The sequence below is a fragment of the Letharia lupina genome, assembly GCF_014066315.1.
Source record: "Letharia lupina isolate WasteWater1 chromosome Unknown contig_6, whole genome shotgun sequence".
In the NCBI taxonomy this organism is placed as follows: Eukaryota; Fungi; Ascomycota; class Lecanoromycetes; order Lecanorales; family Parmeliaceae; genus Letharia; species Letharia lupina.
Genome location: NW_023502975.1, coordinates 1,050,247 through 1,069,354, shown reverse-complemented (window position 1 = coordinate 1,069,354; position 19,108 = coordinate 1,050,247). Strand labels below are relative to the sequence as shown.

At 50.4% G+C, this 19,108-nt stretch overlaps 6 protein-coding genes across 6 annotated transcripts; 3 read left to right on the top strand and 3 right to left on the bottom strand.

Moving 5' to 3' along the window:
- Positions 1-2,425: 2,425 nt before the first annotated feature.
- Positions 2,426-4,015, top strand: HO133_009176 (uncharacterized protein; the record flags this gene model as incomplete). Its single annotated transcript, XM_037300037.1, has 1 exon — positions 2,426-4,015. One exon carries the CDS (start codon positions 2,426-2,428, stop codon positions 4,013-4,015), a length of 1,590 nt encoding a protein of 529 aa, XP_037154863.1.
- A 578-nt stretch (positions 4,016-4,593) lies between these two features.
- Positions 4,594-6,430, top strand: HO133_009175 (uncharacterized protein; the record flags this gene model as incomplete). Its single annotated transcript, XM_037300036.1, has 5 exons — positions 4,594-4,675; positions 4,730-4,761; positions 4,815-4,894; positions 4,944-5,025; positions 5,078-6,430. 5 exons carry the CDS (start codon positions 4,594-4,596, stop codon positions 6,428-6,430), a joined length of 1,629 nt encoding a protein of 542 aa, XP_037154862.1.
- A 1,998-nt stretch (positions 6,431-8,428) lies between these two features.
- On the top strand, positions 8,429-10,885 carry HO133_009174 (uncharacterized protein; the record flags this gene model as incomplete). The annotated part of the gene is made up of 1 exon (XM_037300035.1): positions 8,429-10,885. One exon carries the CDS (start codon positions 8,429-8,431, stop codon positions 10,883-10,885), a length of 2,457 nt encoding a protein of 818 aa, XP_037154861.1.
- A 1,576-nt stretch (positions 10,886-12,461) lies between these two features.
- Positions 12,462-13,736, bottom strand: HO133_009173 (uncharacterized protein; the record flags this gene model as incomplete). The annotated part of the gene is made up of 6 exons (XM_037300034.1): positions 12,462-12,546; positions 12,649-12,818; positions 12,883-13,372; positions 13,425-13,448; positions 13,505-13,514; positions 13,571-13,736. 6 exons carry the CDS (start codon positions 13,734-13,736, stop codon positions 12,462-12,464), a joined length of 945 nt encoding a protein of 314 aa, XP_037154860.1.
- An 865-nt stretch (positions 13,737-14,601) lies between these two features.
- Positions 14,602-16,693, bottom strand: HO133_009172 (uncharacterized protein; the record flags this gene model as incomplete). Its single annotated transcript, XM_037300033.1, has 2 exons — positions 14,602-16,065; positions 16,583-16,693. The coding sequence occupies 2 exons, from the start codon at positions 16,691-16,693 to the stop codon at positions 14,602-14,604; spliced, it is 1,575 nt and encodes a 524-aa protein (XP_037154859.1).
- Positions 16,694-18,311: 1,618 nt separating this feature from the next.
- HO133_009171 (uncharacterized protein) lies at positions 18,312-18,870 on the bottom strand (the record flags this gene model as incomplete). The annotated part of the gene is made up of 2 exons (XM_037300032.1): positions 18,312-18,540; positions 18,716-18,870. The coding sequence occupies 2 exons, from the start codon at positions 18,868-18,870 to the stop codon at positions 18,312-18,314; spliced, it is 384 nt and encodes a 127-aa protein (XP_037154858.1).
- Between the last annotated feature and the right edge of the window lie 238 nt (positions 18,871-19,108).

Sequence of the window (19,108 nt, the reverse complement as noted above, 5' to 3'; positions counted from 1 at the left end):
ACTCTCATGATAAATGTACTGACATTGTGCTCAGCTGGAAGCATGGCGGTCGTGCTAAAATGTTGAGCAAGCTCACAATTTGCTGTACGGAGTATGAATCAGCGATCTTGACAACCCTGGCTGCCACTCAAATGCAGTTTCTATGCTTTGATACCTCTAGACTCTCGATTCTTACTCGCTTGTAGGGCTGAATCACGTGATATCGCGTTGTAGGCGTGGTAAGCCAAAAAGAACAGTTGTGACTTGGCGGCATAAGTCCGTAAAGAAGGAAGAAGAAAAAAACCTTTGACAGCAACTACAAGGTAGATACTAATTTCTAGCAAAGCCCCAAGTGCGTGCAGAAAATCCCCACATGATAACCATCTATCATGAAAACCCTCGTTGCAGCTACGAAATATTCGACAGCAAGCGCTATCTTTCAAAAAAGAATCCATTATGGTTCCATTGTTATGACGACTATTTGGCCAAGTCACATGCTGACTTGCTCTCTTTGAGGTGGTACGGGAAGGTTTCGATGACTTATAGCCGGTGCCGCAATCGTGTTGCAGCCCATTGTTCGTGTGAGACTCCAAAATAGGCCGGAGAGGCCGCAGCGCGGAACGGATGTCGAGGTCTGCAGGTAGCAAGGTAAGCTTACCGCACAACGGCCGAAAACCCCATTCGCCGCAGATGAAAGGCAAATGCTGGTTCTCAATCGAGTTTGGCATATTTTCCGCGCAGGCAAGGATTGCTTGTAGATAGCACATATTTATAAGTTGTATATAGAGCACTTAGACCGATGATACGTAGGCCTCGCTTCTTGCGAGCGACATACACATATCCATGACTGAAAAATTGATGTCACTGTAAATCCACACCTACATACTTCATGGATTGGCCTAGAGACCTCGTAATAGTCATAGCAATTGCAGACTGAATGAAGTATGGAATCCGCACGAAAGGATTGATTAGGTGAGTATGTGTGGGTTGTTATCCTTTCCATGTAGCTTGATCTTGAAGAGTCGTACATCTTCGTCAGCCGATTTGCCAGCTGTCAAGTCAGTCTCGTACTCATGCTTTCCACACAGTGTGACGCGAAGACTCCTTTCATTTCACAGTTGGGAAGGATCCAGATTCTTCAGCAGCATCACTGGGACTTCTACTTTCATTGTGAATTCTGGGATGGTATGGAGGGTTTATAAAAATCATTGGACTATCTCGAGGGATACATCTCGTCACTCCGGATCCGCTGCATTACGTCTGGAAATCGCCCTGCATTCGCTTCATAGCGCGGCCATTTATGTCCGCCACATCTCCGTCAATACTCGAGAGCAAAAGGCCTGTGGCTTGGGCTGACAATAATGGGATAAATTCCATTGATAAATGATTCCTTAGTGTTGTCAGTCAAACAACCATAAGCCCACAGCGAAATTTATTAATGAAATCGTCGTCGTCATTGACGATCCGAAGCAGTATTTTGTCGAATTCATGAGCCTCATTAGGCCTTTCTTGTTTGAGATGAAGATCAATAAGACGCTCGTATCTTGCGAGACTGAGGATGTTGACGCTTGGCCAAGCCTGATCCCTGCATAAACCGATCTGTCCGAAGCACTGGGAAACAGCCCGAGGCTCTGGTATCTCTCTGACACCAGTGAATATATTGTTGAAAGTCGCTGGTGATGATTGTAATTGGAGAACTCTCCAGCAAGTTCAACGTCCTTGCGGCCAGATATCAAGGAAACGAAGATGAATTTACGCTGATCTATTTATAAACATCCCGCCGAGTCTGGATTACTTTGCGTTCAGAAAAACAAATCAGTTCACCCTTCACCACTCTCAGGGAATCAACACGAGAATCCCCTCCTCTCAGACTTGGCCGTGCCAGTTACTCGACAAGGAAATAATCGACGGTCGACGTCAATCGAAGCTGCTAGAACACGGCGACACGCCCGGCGCCGCATCCCAGCTCGAGAAGCGCCTGCGCCCAGTGATCCTCTTGGTCTCAGCCTCTTCCTTGCCGCCCTCACACATTACTGCATCCTGGCGGTGAAGACTTGCAGCTGGTCTGTGTCTCCACATCCTCAACCGTGATACACCCTCTTTCTTGAGAGGTCGGGTCTCGTATACCTGGGCCCAGTGGGGGCCAAACTCCGCATCTCGGAATCTTCAGCGCACGCTCCTTTTCAGCGAGATCTTCGGGTGGTGTAAATACACTGAGCCGAAAGGAGGTGTCTACCCCTGGCAACAGCTTCGGGTACGGGTTCCATCACCTGGATCGAGTCCGGTACGAAATCTACACGCTTAGACAAACCTTCGACGCCAATAATTTGCAACCCTGACAGCCGGTGGACGGTGTTTGGAGCGTCGGGCTCTTGTGTCACACGAGAGGTTTTTGGGAGGTTATCGTTCTAGAGGTTGACTTTACACCGACGAAACGACTGCCGTAATGTCTCCATCGCATTCTCCATCCTCCTCCCCGCATCACACACAATCACCATCGGGATCGCCATCGCCTAGTGCTCACATACCCACGCTATCTCCCTTGAACACCAACCCCCCTAATCGGCGAGCACCGTTGCAGCGGCCGCCATCATATGCCAAAAGTCGAATGTCAACGTACTCTACGACATCGAAATACTCTCACGGGGGTTCGAGACCGGTCTCCTATGCTTTTCCTGCTTTCCATTCTAGCCTCCCCTACGCCCTAGTTCGAGATTTTGCGTATCCAATAGTACATCCTTGGCATTACGGGCCTCCTCCAGAGGTATCGGAGCCGCCTTCTGGAAATTCGACGCCTGCTAGCGAAAGGCAGCGCAGGTCGTCAGATCCTGCAAACGCTACATGGGACGGCGCAAATCCACAGTGGTCTGCCGGGCCTTGGGGAGGTGATGGTTTCTTCTCTAACCAGCAGCTGCCTCAGATGGCATACGGAGATGGCCCACCGTACAGCGAGGATGAGGATTTGCACAGTCCAGTCGTGGTTAGCTCGAGACATAAGAAGAACAAGTCAACGTTTGCTGCTGCGGGCTCTAGGCCTGGAAAAAGAAGGGGAAGAAGCCCACAGCAAGACGTGGAGGAGGAAGATGAGGATGATTTGCCACCCAACCATGAAGGATCGCGGAGTTACTTTGCGGGTGTCAACGGCGATGGGACCCAAACATACTACATTGGCGAAGAGGACGAAAGCGCAGATGGTCCTGGAGGGGAGCTCGTCACATACCCGCCTGACCAGGCACGGCAGTCACTGCTAGCTCCGAACACCTATGCAAGCCCCAGACAAAGAGATTCCCATTTTGCAACATTACCGAATCGGTCTTACGCACAAGAAGATGCCTCAGAAGATTCGAGCGACGAAGGTTCAGGAATGCCAGACCAGGATACAGATTCTCGATATTCGAGAGACTACCAGTTTACGATTGCTTCTCCTGACGAGGAAATGCACGGCAAGGCTGTCGCACTCTTCGATTTTGCTAGGGAGAGCGTGAGTGAGCTTCCTTTAAAAGAGGGTCAGATAGTATGGGTTTCTTATCGTCACGGTCAAGGCTGGCTGGTGGCCGAGGATCCCAAGACTGGTGAATCGGGGCTTGTGCCAGAAGAATTTGTGCGGCTACTGCGTGACATTGAAGGCGGCTGGAGCGCTTTGAGTGGAGAGCAGCCAGTTGAAGAGGGCGGTCCATCGTCCCCAGTGACAACGATGCATGACTCCGTAGCGACGCCAACCCAGTCTGAGCCGGGGGGGCACACGCATTCAGCTCACGGCAGCAACGTAAGCAGTGGCGGTGAGAAGCGGCCTCCGATAGTCAGCACATTTTCAACGAGCAGCAAGGATTTGAATCCCTATCCCCATCATCTGCGGGGTGAAAAGGCAGGAGGCACTCCACCCCAAGTGGTGCATTATGGAAGTCCTACAGTCACGAGCCCCTCTGCAGGTCCCCATGGCCTGCGAGGTTTCGAGGTTATGAAAGGACCGGAGGAAGAAGCGGAGGCAGACGAGGAGAGCGAGGCCGAAAAGGATCAGTCGAAAGGAAAGCGGTAACACTCGCACAGGCGACTGATTGATCGTTGCATTTCCATTTTTCATGACAGACGTTCGTTTCTAAGATACCCGAACATTCCCTTTCGTTCTTGGTGGTTACTGTCAGCTGAGTCTTACGTCCTGTTGATATTCTTTCGTGTCAATACTATTGAGTTTCTAGACGCAAACTTCCATCAGCGTTACATGAGCGAGTATCAAGCAAGCGGGCATAGGAGTAGCATATAGGCGTTCCTTCGGTGCCGGAGAGCATCTTGATTAAATTGAGAGGCTCTTCAGCCATTCTGCACTTGCCCTCTGTCACCTATATTTCACTGCTCCTTGATTGAAAAGGTTGCCATGGAGTTCTGGAGAGATCTTCGTGGCTTACCCTAACAGACGTCTTTAATAATATTTCTTGAATCAAAGGAAGGGTAATTCCAAAGACCATAATTCGTACGGAAATATGCACGTAGAAGGCGTGAATCTGCATCTTGGTCTGATCTGGCTAGCGTAGAATGATGGACAAAAAAAGCCCCCCAACCCAGCTTTCGACCGCTGCAACCCCTTCGTTCCCCCAACCACCAACGTAAAAAACCAACATGGATCTCAACAGTCTCAAAGATCAGGTCAGCAACCTGACCTTGTATGACCTGAAAGCCGGTGTGCGGAAGGTTCAAAATGGTGAGCCTGTAATTGGCACTGTAGCTGAAGCTAAAGCTGACATGCCTTTCCAAGCCGTCATGAATTACACGGAGATGGAAGCGAAGGTAGGCATTGGTGGTGTCAAAGCTTCATCGAATCTGTTCATTATCAATTCCAGGTCCGAGAAGCTACCAATAACGAGCCATGGGGCGCTTCATCGTCACTGATGCAGGAAATTGCCAATGGCACACACAACTAGTATGGAATACGGTTCCCTGCATCGAGCTTGCTAATGGGACGACTTCAGTCAATTGCTTAATGAGATTATGCCCATGATATACAAACGATTCACGGAGAAAGCTGCGGAGGAGTGGAGGCAGATCTATAAGGTCCAGACATCGCTCGCTCGAGATTTTACAATTGGTCACTGACGGCTCGCAGGGTCTCCAACTACTCGAGTTTCTCATCAAGAATGGTTCAGAGCGAGTGATTGACGATGCCCGATCCCACACCTCTCTTCTCAAGATGCTACGGCAGTTCCACTTTATCGATCAGAATGGCAAAGATCAGGGAGTAAACGTGCGTAACCGATCAAAAGAGCTGGCCGAGCTGCTAGGAGATGTTGAACGTATCCGAGCCGAACGGAAAAAAGCCAGGTCCAACCGCAATAAATTCGGAGGCGTCGAGGGCGGTGCGATGAGCGGTGGCATGTCCAGCGGCAGCCGGTATGGCGGCTTTGGCAGTGAAGATTCTGGTGGATACGGGGCATACAGTGGTGGAGTCTACGGTGATGGTGGTGGATATGGAGGAAATACGTCTGGTTTCCAGGACTCGAGCAGCAGGAAAGATCGATTTGAGGAATATGACGAGGGCGACGATGGCGAGGTTTCGTCGACTTCACGACGGAAAGCAGACGTCCCAAAACGAGAGCAAAAGAAAGCCGAGCCGGCTAAACCAAAAGAACCAGAGATCGATATTCTGGCCTTTGACAACGACATTCCACCTGAAACCCCTCCGAAAGAGTTCGCCTCCAGTATGAGGAAACCCGCTACAAACCCACTAAATACTGGCGCAGCAGACGACGATGACTTCGACGATTTCCAATCTGCCACACCTATCACAGCAGCTCCTTCAAGGCCATCGATACCTGGTCTACCGCTATCCACCAGCACTACAGCATCAAGCACCCAATTCGCGGCGCCGAGACCCGTCGCCCCCTCACAAGGTAACAACCTCAATGATCTAGTCGGCTTCAATTCCATCTCGCCAGCACCCAGCGCTATGGGCAGTAAGGCCTCGCCGCCAGCACCTAATTACAACATCTCCTCCCCACCAGCAAGCGCCTTTACATCTCCACCACCGCTCGCACAAACACAAACCCAACAGCAACCTCCTCGTCCTACAGGCTATCAAGCCGCAACACCCAACTATTTCACTTCTGTGCAAGCGCCCACACCTTCCCAGCAGCCTTCCTCAGTCCCAAGTGCAAGACCAGGCGTGGCCTCCACGAATAGTTTTTCCAAACCCGCCGCGAAAGCCTCGTCATCCGGCGGCGATGTCTTTGGTTCGTTATGGTCTACGGCAAGTGCAGGTGCGGGAATCAAGAAAACCTCAACGCCAACTAGTGCAGGACCAGGTCTGGCGGCAATACAGAGAGAAAAGGCGTCGACCCAGATCTGGGGAGCTCCTGCGGTAAGCAGCCAGGCAGCCATGCCTACGGCGCCAATGCAGCCGATGCAGAGCAACGGACAAAGGAGTGGAGGTGGAGGTGCGTTGGATGATCTGCTAGGGTGAATACGTAGATTATGACTGGAAAGGAGGTATGTGGAATTTGTCATGCGATTCGAGCCTCTGACGGTAGAATCTTGTTTCTCAAAGCATCTCGACTGGAAAAGCTGAATCGCGATTGGATGCTTTGCAGATATGGTGAAGACTGCAAGGTGGCCATATCAAATTTTGCAACCTCGCACAGGATGTGTGTATCTGGAACAACAGAAGGGAGTCAGATTTGTGCTTGCATTTCGATCACGACGATACAGTCAGAAAACATCTGCGGATCGACAAACATATTGCAACTTTCACGCAACTCTCTCGACCTCAACTCTTAAAATCTTGGTTCCATCGTCTGTCCACATCGTACAGCTCCGCCCACGTTCTCCAAGCTGTTCCAGTCTCTTTTCCTACGTGACCCCACATTCGTCCCAAGCTATCAGCATTATGTAGCCAGATTTTAGCCCCCGCTCGCGCTGTGTATTCTATCTCCTGTCCCTTTACATTGCCCATTTGCCGTCCAAACACTACACTGCCTTTTTGTGCTTTTAGTATCTTGATGACCCGCTCGCATATTTTTATCTGGTCGTCCCAGGAGAAAATGTCTACGCAGATTTTGGAGTGAGCAATACCTGTTGGAGGCAGAAACTGGAGTTGCAAGACATGCAAGACAGGTCCCGAGAGTAGAAAGGTTCTTTTGCTCCCGAGACAAGTCTTGTGCCTCAACCTCAAAGGATCAGCTCCGAAATGTACGTACGGAAGAAGCTAGCAGCGTATATTGCATCAATCTTGCCGTCCATCTCACCGAGCGCCGAGCTTGGGGCGAAGATGTCGGCCGCAAAACCATGCGTCTTTAGTGTTTCCTTGTCATTGAAGAGGTCATGACCCAGGTCTTGGAACTCGCCCTTCAAGTCCCAAGTGTACATGTTCTGAGAAGGAGCCCCGTCATACACGAGTTTCCGGATATCTTGTGCGAAACAACAGCCTAGGTCTAGGGGGGTGTACTGTGACTGGGGCGCTTTGAGCGAGGAAAGGATGCATGGATAGGAGGGATGGAGCGAGACGGAGAGGTCGAGGAAAGGATATTGTCCTTTTTCGAATTCTAGAAAAGAGACTGGAAAAGTGCTCAATATGCCTTGCTATTTCCCTATACATGGATATGGAAATATGGACCAGGCCCTTTCTCGCATATCAAGGACGTGCTGATTTACCAGACCTTGGGGATATGGGAATACTGTTCTAGGAGCTCTCGTGCGGCGTCACTGAGTTCTGGTGGTGTCTTGAAAACCCAAGGAACATCTTTGGCCAATTTGGCTAAGTTGTCTGAAGCAGATGACATGGTTGATGGAATTGATGGAGTCTTGCTTGCTCGAGAAGAATGAAGATGGACAATTCTAGGCAACAGTGATGCCAGTAATCGAGGGAGATTATGGACATGCTCTCGTGAGCATAGTCATAGACTCGAACCTCAGGCTTCTCTACCTTACATTAGACGTAGGGGCTTACTCCAATAATCCAATAGATGACTTTCCCTGGCATTGGAAGTAGTAATGACTCAGATAGAAAGAGGCAAAGATGGTGTGCAAGAGACAAGATGTTTCTATGCTTCTTCAACTAATTGCCCAGAGGTACTCGTACTCGTACTCTTAAAGTTTCGGGGAAGCTCTAAAGTCCGAAATGCGCATATGACTCAAACAAGTCAAACGTCAACGAGGGAACGGGAAGTTCCGCAGTTGAAGGTTGAAAGGACGGATTCCTATAATCCTATTCGCAACGAAGAAGTCGTGCCTGACCTGATTCTTCTCCATTTCCCCATTCAAGCATCACACGACTATCGATTGACCCCTTCTCTGCTTACCATCTCAACATCCCTGTAGAGAATTCAACATCTGTCATCTGATTGTCTGTTGGCGGCTGTCTTGACCGTCTACTTACCCATTCACCATCGGGACTTGAAGTTGCGCATTCATTACTGGCCGTCCTTCTGGAAATCACACTTCAGACATCGAGGAACCTCCTCCAATGCCTCAATTCGACAAGGACTTTTCTACCTCTCCGGTAGAAACAAACTTTTCAGGCACATTCGGCTTGGCGACCCGTACCCCAAACAGCAGTCGCGAACCCAGTGACCCGCCCACAACCAACGGAAAACATGGTACATCCCCTACGGTTAGTGCTGCAAATGCTACCTCAGGCTTAAATGCAAGATCATGCACCACATGCAGGAAGAGGAAAGTGAAGTGTGATAAGAGACATCCATGCTCAAATTGCAACAGAGCAGTAATCGAGTGTATATTTCCTGGCCCAGGAAGAGCGCCCAGACGCAGCAGAAAACCGCCCGATACGGAGCTCTTGGCGAGACTGAGAAGGCTAGAGGGTGTGGTGCAGAGCCTAGGGAAGGGAATCGATGAGGAGGCAGAAACTGCGAATGAGCCGGTTGAGGTCCAAAAGCAGGAATTCGAGCCATTACAGCCGAATGGACCTAGCGATTTGGATATCAAAGATATCAAAATAGCCAAAGATTGTGGCATTTTAGGACAGCATGAGCCCAATCGTGTCTGTGCGGAGACGGGCAGTTTGATTAGAGAATTTGGAAGGCTGAAAGTGGAGAACGGAAAGAGTCGATATGTCAGTAACAAATTCTGGAACAGTCTAAGTGAAGAGGTAGCAGAGATGCGCGATATACTTGACGATGACACCGAAGACGAAGAGGACTATCCTTCGCCGGGCTCTGGCTCGTCAGCATCCGCACATCATCAGGGTTTCATCTTCGGCTTTAGCTCCGCAATCCGCTCTCTACGCAACTTTCATCCCCCACCCGAACAAATCCCAATATACTGGGCCGTTTTCAAGGCAAACGTCGACCCGGTGATCAAGCTCCTCCATATTCCCCACTACGAGAAAATGATATCTCAGGCGTCGCTTGACCTCGACCATGTCAGTAAGCCTATCGAGGTCCTGATGTTCACCATATACTTTGCTGCAATTACAACGCTATCGACTGACGACTGCATATTACAATTGGGCTTGGAGAAGCAAGCTGCGCTTCGAAAGTATCGATTTGCAGTTGAGCAAGCTTTAGCGCGCGCCGGATTCCTCAACACTCAGGAGCTATTGGTCTTGCAGTCCTTGCTGCTTTTCTTGACATGTGTCCGCAGATCTGACGACACACGATATGTCTGGACTCTCACAGGTCTTCTCATTCGTCTTGCCCAGGGTCTCGGTATCCATCGCGACGGACAGCGATTTGGGCTTTCACCATTTGAAACCGAGATGCGCAGACGGCTGTGGTGGCAGATCAGTTCACTCGATGCGCGTGCTTCAGAAGATCAAGGCTCTGATCCCTCCATTGTCGAGCAGAGCTTCGACACCAAATTCCCCCTCAATATCAACGATGAGGAAATTGATCCCAGTATGAAAGAGGCTCCCGCGGAACATGAAGGCGCTACCGAAATGACTTTCGATCTCATCCGATACTCAATGGGTATAACAGTCAGACGTCTTAGCTACGCTCCACCTGGAGAAGGCCGTTGCCAAACATTGAATGCTAGCCTTAGTATCGAGGATAAAGAACGCATGATTGAAGACCTGCACCAATATCTCGAGAAAAAGTATCTCAGCCACTGCGACACGAATGTCCCTCTCCATTGGGTCGCAGCGACGGTAGCACGACTCATTCTCGCCAAGATGTGGCTTGTGGTGCATCATCCTTTTTCAAGATCAGATGCTGGTGCAGGCCTCCCACAAGAAACGAAAGACCGGTTGTTCCGCACTTCACTTGAGGTTGTTCAGTTCTCCCGTCTTCTAGAGACTGAAGATACCACACTGAGATGGGGCTGGCTTTTCCGCACATATGTACAGTGGCATGCCATAGCCTTCGTCATTTCGCAGCTATGTACTCGGACTATTGGTCCCGAGGTTGATAAGGCTTGGATGGTAATTGAAGGGGTCTTCGATGACTGGGGAGGGACCGTTACCTCCAACCAGCGAGGAATGCTCTGGAAACCGCTGCGGAAGCTCATGGCAAAGGCAAGAGCCGAGCGGTCGAAAGCCTTGGAGAAGCGAGCTCGATTCCCACTAGATGGCTCTCTGGGGCCCGCCACTACACGGTTCAATCTCGCGCCAGGCCCCATGTCTACTGGAGACCCTTCGCTAGACTTTTCTACTTTCGAGATGCCAGGGCCAGTGACTGATACCCTATCAGCCACCGCTACGGGCTCGAACGGCCTGAACGGGTTGCAACAGTCATTTGTGCCTCTGGGTCAACCGCAATCTACAGATAGAATGAATGGAACGAACAACACAGACCAATGGAATTTTGATCCCAGCATCTTTGCACAGGATCGCCTGATTGAGGATAATGATATGAATTGGACTGGTTGGGATGACATGATCAAGGGTTATCAGCTGGAGAATCAGAATGGCCAGAGTCTTCCGACTGGCCCGCAGCAGGACGTGAACTTGATGAGTTGGTGGTAAACGACCAGCAGCTTTTATCATGGTTGGATCACTGAAAGAAAAGGAGAATGGATACCGACGAGGATGATACCACGGGTGGACAACATTCACCGCTACATGTACTCGGAGGCATCTCTACTCATTTCTGCAGTGGCTTTTTGCCTGTAACATAAGTTCAGGCTCTTGATGCCTTACGACATGAATATATGAAGAATAGTCTCATGACTCTATAATGCGAGAACTTGAATGATCGAGAAACTCCATCAAAACATCCTCCATGACTCCTTCCCTAAACAATGCCTGCGTCGGTCAACTCAAGCTCTCCCCCAAGGGACTGACACTTTTCTTGCCCTCAGCCCCTACGTTGCACAGATCGACTTCATAGGCGCCCTCCCCCAAACAAGCATCTCCCTCAAACCTTCAGCCCTCCCAACCAACAAAAGCACCTTCAATCGGATTTTTGCCCTCCGTTCCTTGAGAGTATCCCGTTGCCCCCATCGCCCCCTTTCTCACCAACCCGATGACCGCTCTCACCCACACCCTTCTGCCCTCAAACCCTACCCTACCCCCCTCCCTCCCTCCCATGGCATCCCTCTGCCCACCAACAACTCCCAACTCCCCACTCCCCCGCCACCTCCCCATCCCCACGCCACGCCACCCCATCCATCCATCCATCCATCCTCCCCCCCCCCTCCCTCCTCTCCTCGCACCCCGCCCCGCCTTCGCCGCCTCCCCCGCGCCTCGAACCCGGGTGTCAAAACGGTGGCACCCGTCCCTCCCGCACGCAGATCTCGCACGCGACCGCCATCATTCTTCTTCTTCTTTCGTCATTCCGCGTTCGATGTGGTTTCTCGAACAGACGGGGGGGGAATCGGGGAATCGGGGACGGTGTGGGCGGGCGGGCGGCTCGAGAGGGTCGGGGGAGGAAAGGAGGGAAGGGGAGGGGAGGTGGTGGCGAGGTGGGGGATTTATGGCGGCGTGTGAGATGGAGGTGCGGAGGCGAAAGGGTTCGGAGGCGATGTGCTCCATCTGACTTACTGGATTTGCGTCCGTGGGGGAAGGGAAAAAAAAATCTTGCGACCTACCTGGCGAGCAGGCGAGGTTTCGGAGGGGGGGGTCGGGACGTCGGTGGGATCTTCGGCGTCCGTTGAGGTTGGAGTGGAGGTTGCAACGGGTCTGGCGGCCTTTGGGGTTTCCGCGGTTTGGCATTGCGGGCTTCGGTGGATGAGGGGTTCGGCGGGGCGGTCGCGGGGGGATGGTGGGGTTGGTTGTGGGCGAGCGTGCGTGCTCGGCGAGGAGGTCCATGTTGGTTGCGAACTTTGACGGAGTGATTGAGTGGTGAGGGATTGCCTTTCAACCGTGTGCGGCTAGCTGCTTTGGGGATCATGGTCTTTAGTAGAGTATCCTTGAGTTGATTTATTAGTGCAGAGATACACCAGATCGAGATTGAATTAGGTCGTATATTACAGTCATCATCCAGAACGTGAGGGTCTTTCCTTTCCATGGATGCCAATATCTTCCGATACTCCATCGCTCAATGCATTCGACATCGCAAGCTATGCAGCACAGAAATCATCTCGCCACGTGGGCTGTTGTATCAAGCTTCTTCCTCATCCCCATCCTCCTCCTCCACACTCCCATCCGGATACTTCACCCCGTCTCCATCCTCGTCAGCTTGGGTCCTGCCGGCGCGTCAGCCAGCGCATTTCTTCCTTCCTCTTCTCCCACCACGCAGCAATGCCTGCGAAACGTGACAAGCAATTTTCTCTTGGGAGCTCACTGACATGAATTTCTCCCACTCCATGCTGGTAGAGTTGAAGCGGTGGTCCGAGTATTCGGCCTTTGTGAGGGCAGCATTGCCGTATTCTTGCGTGAGCAGGCGAGCGTAGTTATAGGGGATTTTGACAGCTTGGCCTTCGAAGAGGGAGTCGCGGAGAGGGAAGAGGTCTTGAACCTGGCGGTGGGTTGGTCGGAAGACTTGGTGATGGAAACGGGAGGAGGGGAGAGGATTCACTTACTTTTTCTTCGTGCTGGTCTTTGGAGCATATGATTCCCTTTTTGCTCTGGTGTGGCCGGACGGCCGTTATGTCGATGAATAGGCCCGTCTCGACGTCTATCCATCTTGCATCGATCACGTTGAGAGTGTCATCATATGACGGGTCTGTATACTTTGGGTTGACCTCTAACATATAATCCCTCTTCTCATCATCACCAATATCGAAAGTATGGATAGTCATGTTGTAGTAGCTGGCGAGCATATGGACTGTGGTATTGGTCATTTGCACATCGATGTCGGAGTCCCAGGGCATGATCTGAGTGGTACTGTCAGGAGAAGATATCGCGATGTGATTTGGGGAGCATACTTTTTGGTTCCACCACCAGCCTAAGAGCGTGCCGTGTATGATCCATGTTTCTGCGCCTATATCTGACATCGACGAGAGGTATGATTGCATGAGGAGGGACAGGTTTGCTTTTTGTTCCTCGTAAGGGAGGGTGTGGTCGGTGAAGCTAGATCTAGTCAGCGTGTTGTCTTATTCCATTGAGTAGAGCCTTGTCCTACCGGCCATCGTAGTGTGGATGGAAGCTGAGGAGCCTGTTTAGCGCTTCTGCTTTTCAATGTAGAAGTACAGTAAAACTTACACCGACTCATCTGTAAAAAACAGCAGCATTAGCGATGGGCATCTAAAGACCATGCACTGTACTTACGCCAATACTTCGCCTTGGGGTCTCCACCTCTCCCACTCATATCTTCGTAACCATGATGTATCCTTACACTTTCAATGTCTGCGTCTCCTTTTACCAGACCGTACTGCAGCAGCAAGACCGTGAAGGCGAGGGCGAGCGAAAGCCAGCAGGGTGACCGAAGGATCATTGGTATTATTGCCGTGAAAGATATCGCCGCATTATAGATGCTAGGCTAGCCTGATAAAAGGGGCTCTGGTTGAAGTCTCTCTGATTGCAAATATTGTAAATGTAATTGATGTCTCGTCCAGATCCCAAAAGGGTCGCGTGCTCAATTTGCCTTGCCTCTCGGTGGAGGATTTCTTCTGTGTAGGATACAGGCGTCCGCTCGTCCTCTGATGTAGCGTTTCAGTCCAGTCTCATACCATGAGTACAAAGGAAAGATGTGAAGGGATTGCCGTTTTCGTACGGCAAAATGCAGATTGATTATTTACCCCTGGTGGGGGCCCCAATTCCTTTTTATTTTGGCCGATAAAGCGTCGTCATCAAGCGGACATGCTACACCGAGATACGATCTTACGCCTTATACTTGGCTAAGAAATTGTATCGAAGGCAATGCAATACTTATTGCCTTAAAAACATGGATTTGTGAGAAGTATTGGTTCATTAACGATGATCGTGGAAAACATGGCGCCGTTATCACATGTGAGAAAGCTTGGTACGGGAGCTTAGTATTGGCTTTGAGTGTCTCCGTCAGTCTACAGTGGTAGTAGGTCAACACCAGGGCTGCCTCTACTCAAATTTCGCCGTTGATCTATATACGAATGCAAGGTGAAGGGCCATGATGTGTAGCAAGGTCTATCTATGTAACATTAACTTATCTCCTTTGGAGACAGGCGAAGCAGCAACAGAGAGAGCCCCTGCTCATATTCCAACCTTACAACTGGAGACGACCATGCCGAATGGAGACGAGCGAGTCATCTAGGTATCTGCTATTTCCATTCCTTGCACACACAATGACATCGCCACATAAAACACAATAGAGACGCCGTCGCTCAATGCTCCAACAGCCTCAGACTGCCCTGGACGACGACGTTTTCCAAGATCGATCCGGGAGGAATGTCAATAGTGCTGCCTTCCGTGGCCACAATGATGACTGTCCCCTTCAACACCACACCTCGTCCTAGATTCACAGCTCCTGTGATCGTCAAGTGGTCCAATTCTAAGATCTTTGGGATGCTGCTGATGCGCTTCTGGAAGTCGCTGACCTTCTTGAAGTCATTACCGAGCTTGATCAACGGTGCTGGGCCGAATCGGCTATCGTCAATCATGAGCTGGCCGTGCTTCAGGCTGTAGAGATCTGACTTGACAAGCATGAGATCGGAGCAAGTCTTGACCGGCAGGAAACGACGACGAGGCACGTTGACACCGTGAGCGTTCTTGAAGTGGCGGATGGCGGCACCGACGGCAGTCTCCAGTTGAACAATATTGACATCCGCCTCTCCTTTCTTATCAGCGGGAATGGACTTGTTGTTCGGGATGATCTCCATTTCAAGCTCATTGTTTTCCACTACGCGCTTGATGGCTTTCAGATTTAGCCAGATGTTGTTGGTGTTGAAGTATTTGAATTTTTTGATCGACTTGAACTCGTTCGTGTATTGCTTGGGAACCTGAGCAATTTCCAAAAGACGGACTGAGCCTTCGTAGTCGATGATGGTACCACCTTTCACATCAGCCTTGGTCTTGTCGGTCAGTTCCATGATGTATTCCGACTCGGACTGAACCATATGCTGTAGGATGCGGAGATCGCAGACTGCGCCCAAGTTGTCCGCGTTGGACAGGAAGACAATCTCTACGCCACGGTCGATGAGCTTTTCGAGGATACCAGAGTTGTAGAGCGATTCGAATACATCTCCGTGTCCGGGAGGGTACCAATCGGAGATCTGTGAGTCGTATTTCTTGGGAGCTGGGAGTAGCGAGTCGCGGAGAACACGGGGGTACCGGGATTGGTTGAAGGTGAGAATGTCGATGTTATGGCCTTCATATTTCTTAATGATGTTCTGGGTGTCCTCATCGGTATTGAAGGAATTCATCAAGACGAAAGGCACGTTGACACTGTAGGTTCGGTTGAGATATTCGATCTGACGGACGGACAGATCCAAAAAGGACATGCCGTCGCGGACCTCGATGACAGATTTCGGGCCAACGCATCCCATGGATGTACCGAGACCACCATTGAGCTTGATGACCGCAAGCTTATTAAGAAATTCGACGGATTCGGAGTTCGCAAGATCGTTGTAGTCGACGACTTGCTCTGGATGTGGAGGAGCGATGCGGTCCCAGGACAGCGCGTTCCCTTTGGCCTTATCATTCAGATAGCGTCGGAAGAGGCCAAAGAAGTTGTCCATCTCTGTCTCGAAGCGCTCCCTCTCTTCTTCATCTTTGCAAGTCTCAGCTAGAGCGTTAAGGGCGTTTCGCATTTGCCCAGCTGCAACGGATGTGGAGGTATTCTCGAAAGCCTGTCAAATTGCGCGACATCTGGTCAGCTGTGATCCTGAAGAATGAAACGCTGCCATGATAGGTACCATGTCTGCGGCAACGTTTTGTGCAGTGGCCATTGCGTTGTGAGTTGTTGGAGTGAAGGAAGAAATATCGTAAGGGTATGTGAGGAGGAGTGACGAGTGACGAAGATATCATCTGTCGAATGCCCGTTGCTGAACCCTCGACTGCGTCAAGAGGTTTGGACAGCTGAGAGGCCCTTGAACGACACTCAGATGGTGCTTGACGCTTGAGGTATCACTCGCGAAGGAATAATTATTGTGTGAAGGAAGATTGGGACGGAGCTTTGAGCTTGCAGATCATAGAAGAGTGCCTTCCGAGATTTCCTAATGAAGGTCACAACTTCCGTGCTCTGACCGAGGTCCACCGACTGCTTTGAAACAAGCGTGCCGGCGCTTCCTCAGGCCCAGAATAGCACCTCACGTGGCTGCCATTACATCACACGATCTAGGGGTTTCAAAAACATTCCAAACTCACCACGTGTGATTGAGACTTTCCATGGTGGTTCCGCTTGAAAGCTCCTGCCTCCCCGTTTGTGGCCCCACTTTCTCTTAGGTGAGAGGGTATGGCTCTCTGTGCTGCCGCCATGTTTGTTTGAGTATATCAGAATAGGTAGCAGGCTGGTTTCCTATGGCTTTCAGAAGATCAATTAGCTTCGACATTGGTATGGCAACTGTGCAACGTGGGACTTTGGCCAAAGGGACAATGACTTGGCGAGGACTAGAACAGTCTGCTCATGTTGTCCAATGCCAATCGGACTGCGGGAAGCCCATGTAGAGGCCCCAGACCTCGAAGAAGGGGTGGACCGGGACGAATGGGGAGCGATGCTGGGGTTCGGGACTTGGCCTTTCAGAAAGGGGGAAAGCAGAATTGACTCACTCAATTGAGCTGCTGGAGCTGTTTATGTACAGGATAATGCGTGAAGGTAGAAGGAAAAGAATGAGAAAGGGATCTGAAGAGGTATTTATGGAGGAGAGGGTAGGGTCCGAAGTCCAAAATACCTGAGAGGCTTAACGTTATGCACATACAGAATGGTGGGGTTTGTTGGGTGTTAGAAACTGCCAGCACTATCCGGGCCGCCGTAACGCTTAAAAAAAAGTTAATTCTCCGACAAGACAAGAAAACGTGTCCCAGAGCCTTCTTTCACTCGATGGATATGATCGGTCTCATTTAACAATGGCCCAGAAGATGAGGCCAAATATCAACGGTCTTGTCCGACTAGCAATTTCTTGGTTACCAAGACAGGCAAGCAGTGCTAGATGCAGATTCAATATCCAACTCAACAATAACCCTAATGCTCAAAATAGCCCTGGCGGCAGATCCCCCTGTATGAATGCCCCTTTCCGGTCTATCAGGACCCACAAATTTACATACCCGTCAACGTCAACTACTCCAGATTTGTCGTCCTCATCTCACGCACTCTCTTCTCGGGAAGCCAATTGGACTATAAAGACAGATCGAGTATTCGTCGTCGAAGCCATAAAGGCACGCAATTTCCACCTGTTGAGCAAGATATCCGACAGACGTCTTGATCTGACAAGTTCCGTGGGTACGAAGGTCCCGAACCGTCGAACGCCTTCCACGATGGGATATTGTCCTTTTTGGGGAGCGGCCTAAGTTGCTCATGGCTTCGAGCCTTGGAAGTGTTAAAGGCTTTCTAAGACTCGAGCAAAATTGCTGTCTTTCACATCACAAGTTAGAGTCATGGTCGACAGAGCCATAGAACGATAGTGCTACCACCCTATGGCATTGTCTGAATCCAGCTGGGACATGGCTCGCAAGATCGGATTACAAAGCTAAGCACTGAGACCGATGCCACTGCGGCTAGTGTCCTCTTCATTGCGGATCGATGCTTTGTAGTTTTGCCTCATGTATAATTGATCGAATACGTTTATCGAGGAAATTTATCGAGGGCAGAATTGGGCATAAGTGGCCCGCGTCCTTTTGCTATCTACCGATGAGAGAGCATGCCCCTTTATATAATATCTGTAATTCTGTCTTTTCGCACAATGCCAGCAGATCTTAATTATTCATCAGAGGCTGTCAGAGAATAGGCGAAAGAAAACATGAGAGATCAAAGACGAGAATGATTCCTTCGTGAAAGTGGCCAAAGACATCGTTCCTATAAGCATTACGGTCTAATCGCACCTCTCATTTAGATGTCACGAAACTTTCTCTATTGGTTTCTGTGTTGAGATTCCGCTCTCTATTTCCCATCTAGCGCCATGATGCGCAAGTCGTAAAAGATTAGCATTGTCCTGATAGCATGGCTCTTCGCAGTCTCAGTCACTTCTGACTTCCTGACATTCAGTAGTGGCTCGGCCACGGGCTTTATTGAGGTCCTTGGCGGGACATCGTTGCAAATCATCATCAGCGCCCCTTCTCCTGCGTTCCCGTATTGGAGTTCATTACTCTGATGGCCCCTAGCGCCACACCTGTCAATACGAGTACGGCAAGTTTCACGTTAGCAGTCAACTTTCGGAAATAACCACAGTAGCCGTATTTCCATCAGTCATTTCTTCTACAGCTTTGGTCACTAGTCCTCTCAGTACCGCTGTCCGCGTCGTTCAATTTTTGATCTTAGCTTCAGTAACGCCGGTGAGCACTCACGGCCTTCCTAGAACAACAAGTCCTCCCCAAGATACGACATTGATAACCTCAACTACCTCGACCTTTCCGCCCAGAACATCACCAATACGAACACCTACATCTGCGCCATCACCTAACACTGCTCCACCACAACTTTCGACTAGGGTAGCTACCATGTTGGCTACGGGTATTTGTGGGTGGCGGGACAAGGGGCCGGCGGTAAATGTGGTGGTCAAGGAGTCCGTGATGGCATAGAGTGAAGGATATCGACTGGTCATGTATATCATCGTGAGTGTTGAGCACTAGGTAGATTTTAGCATTCACCAAGCGCACTCCGTAGAGCTTGTCCCTAGGCCAACTATGCCAAGGATCAATGACCGAGGGACTAAGAATTTCACGAAGCTAAAGTAACGA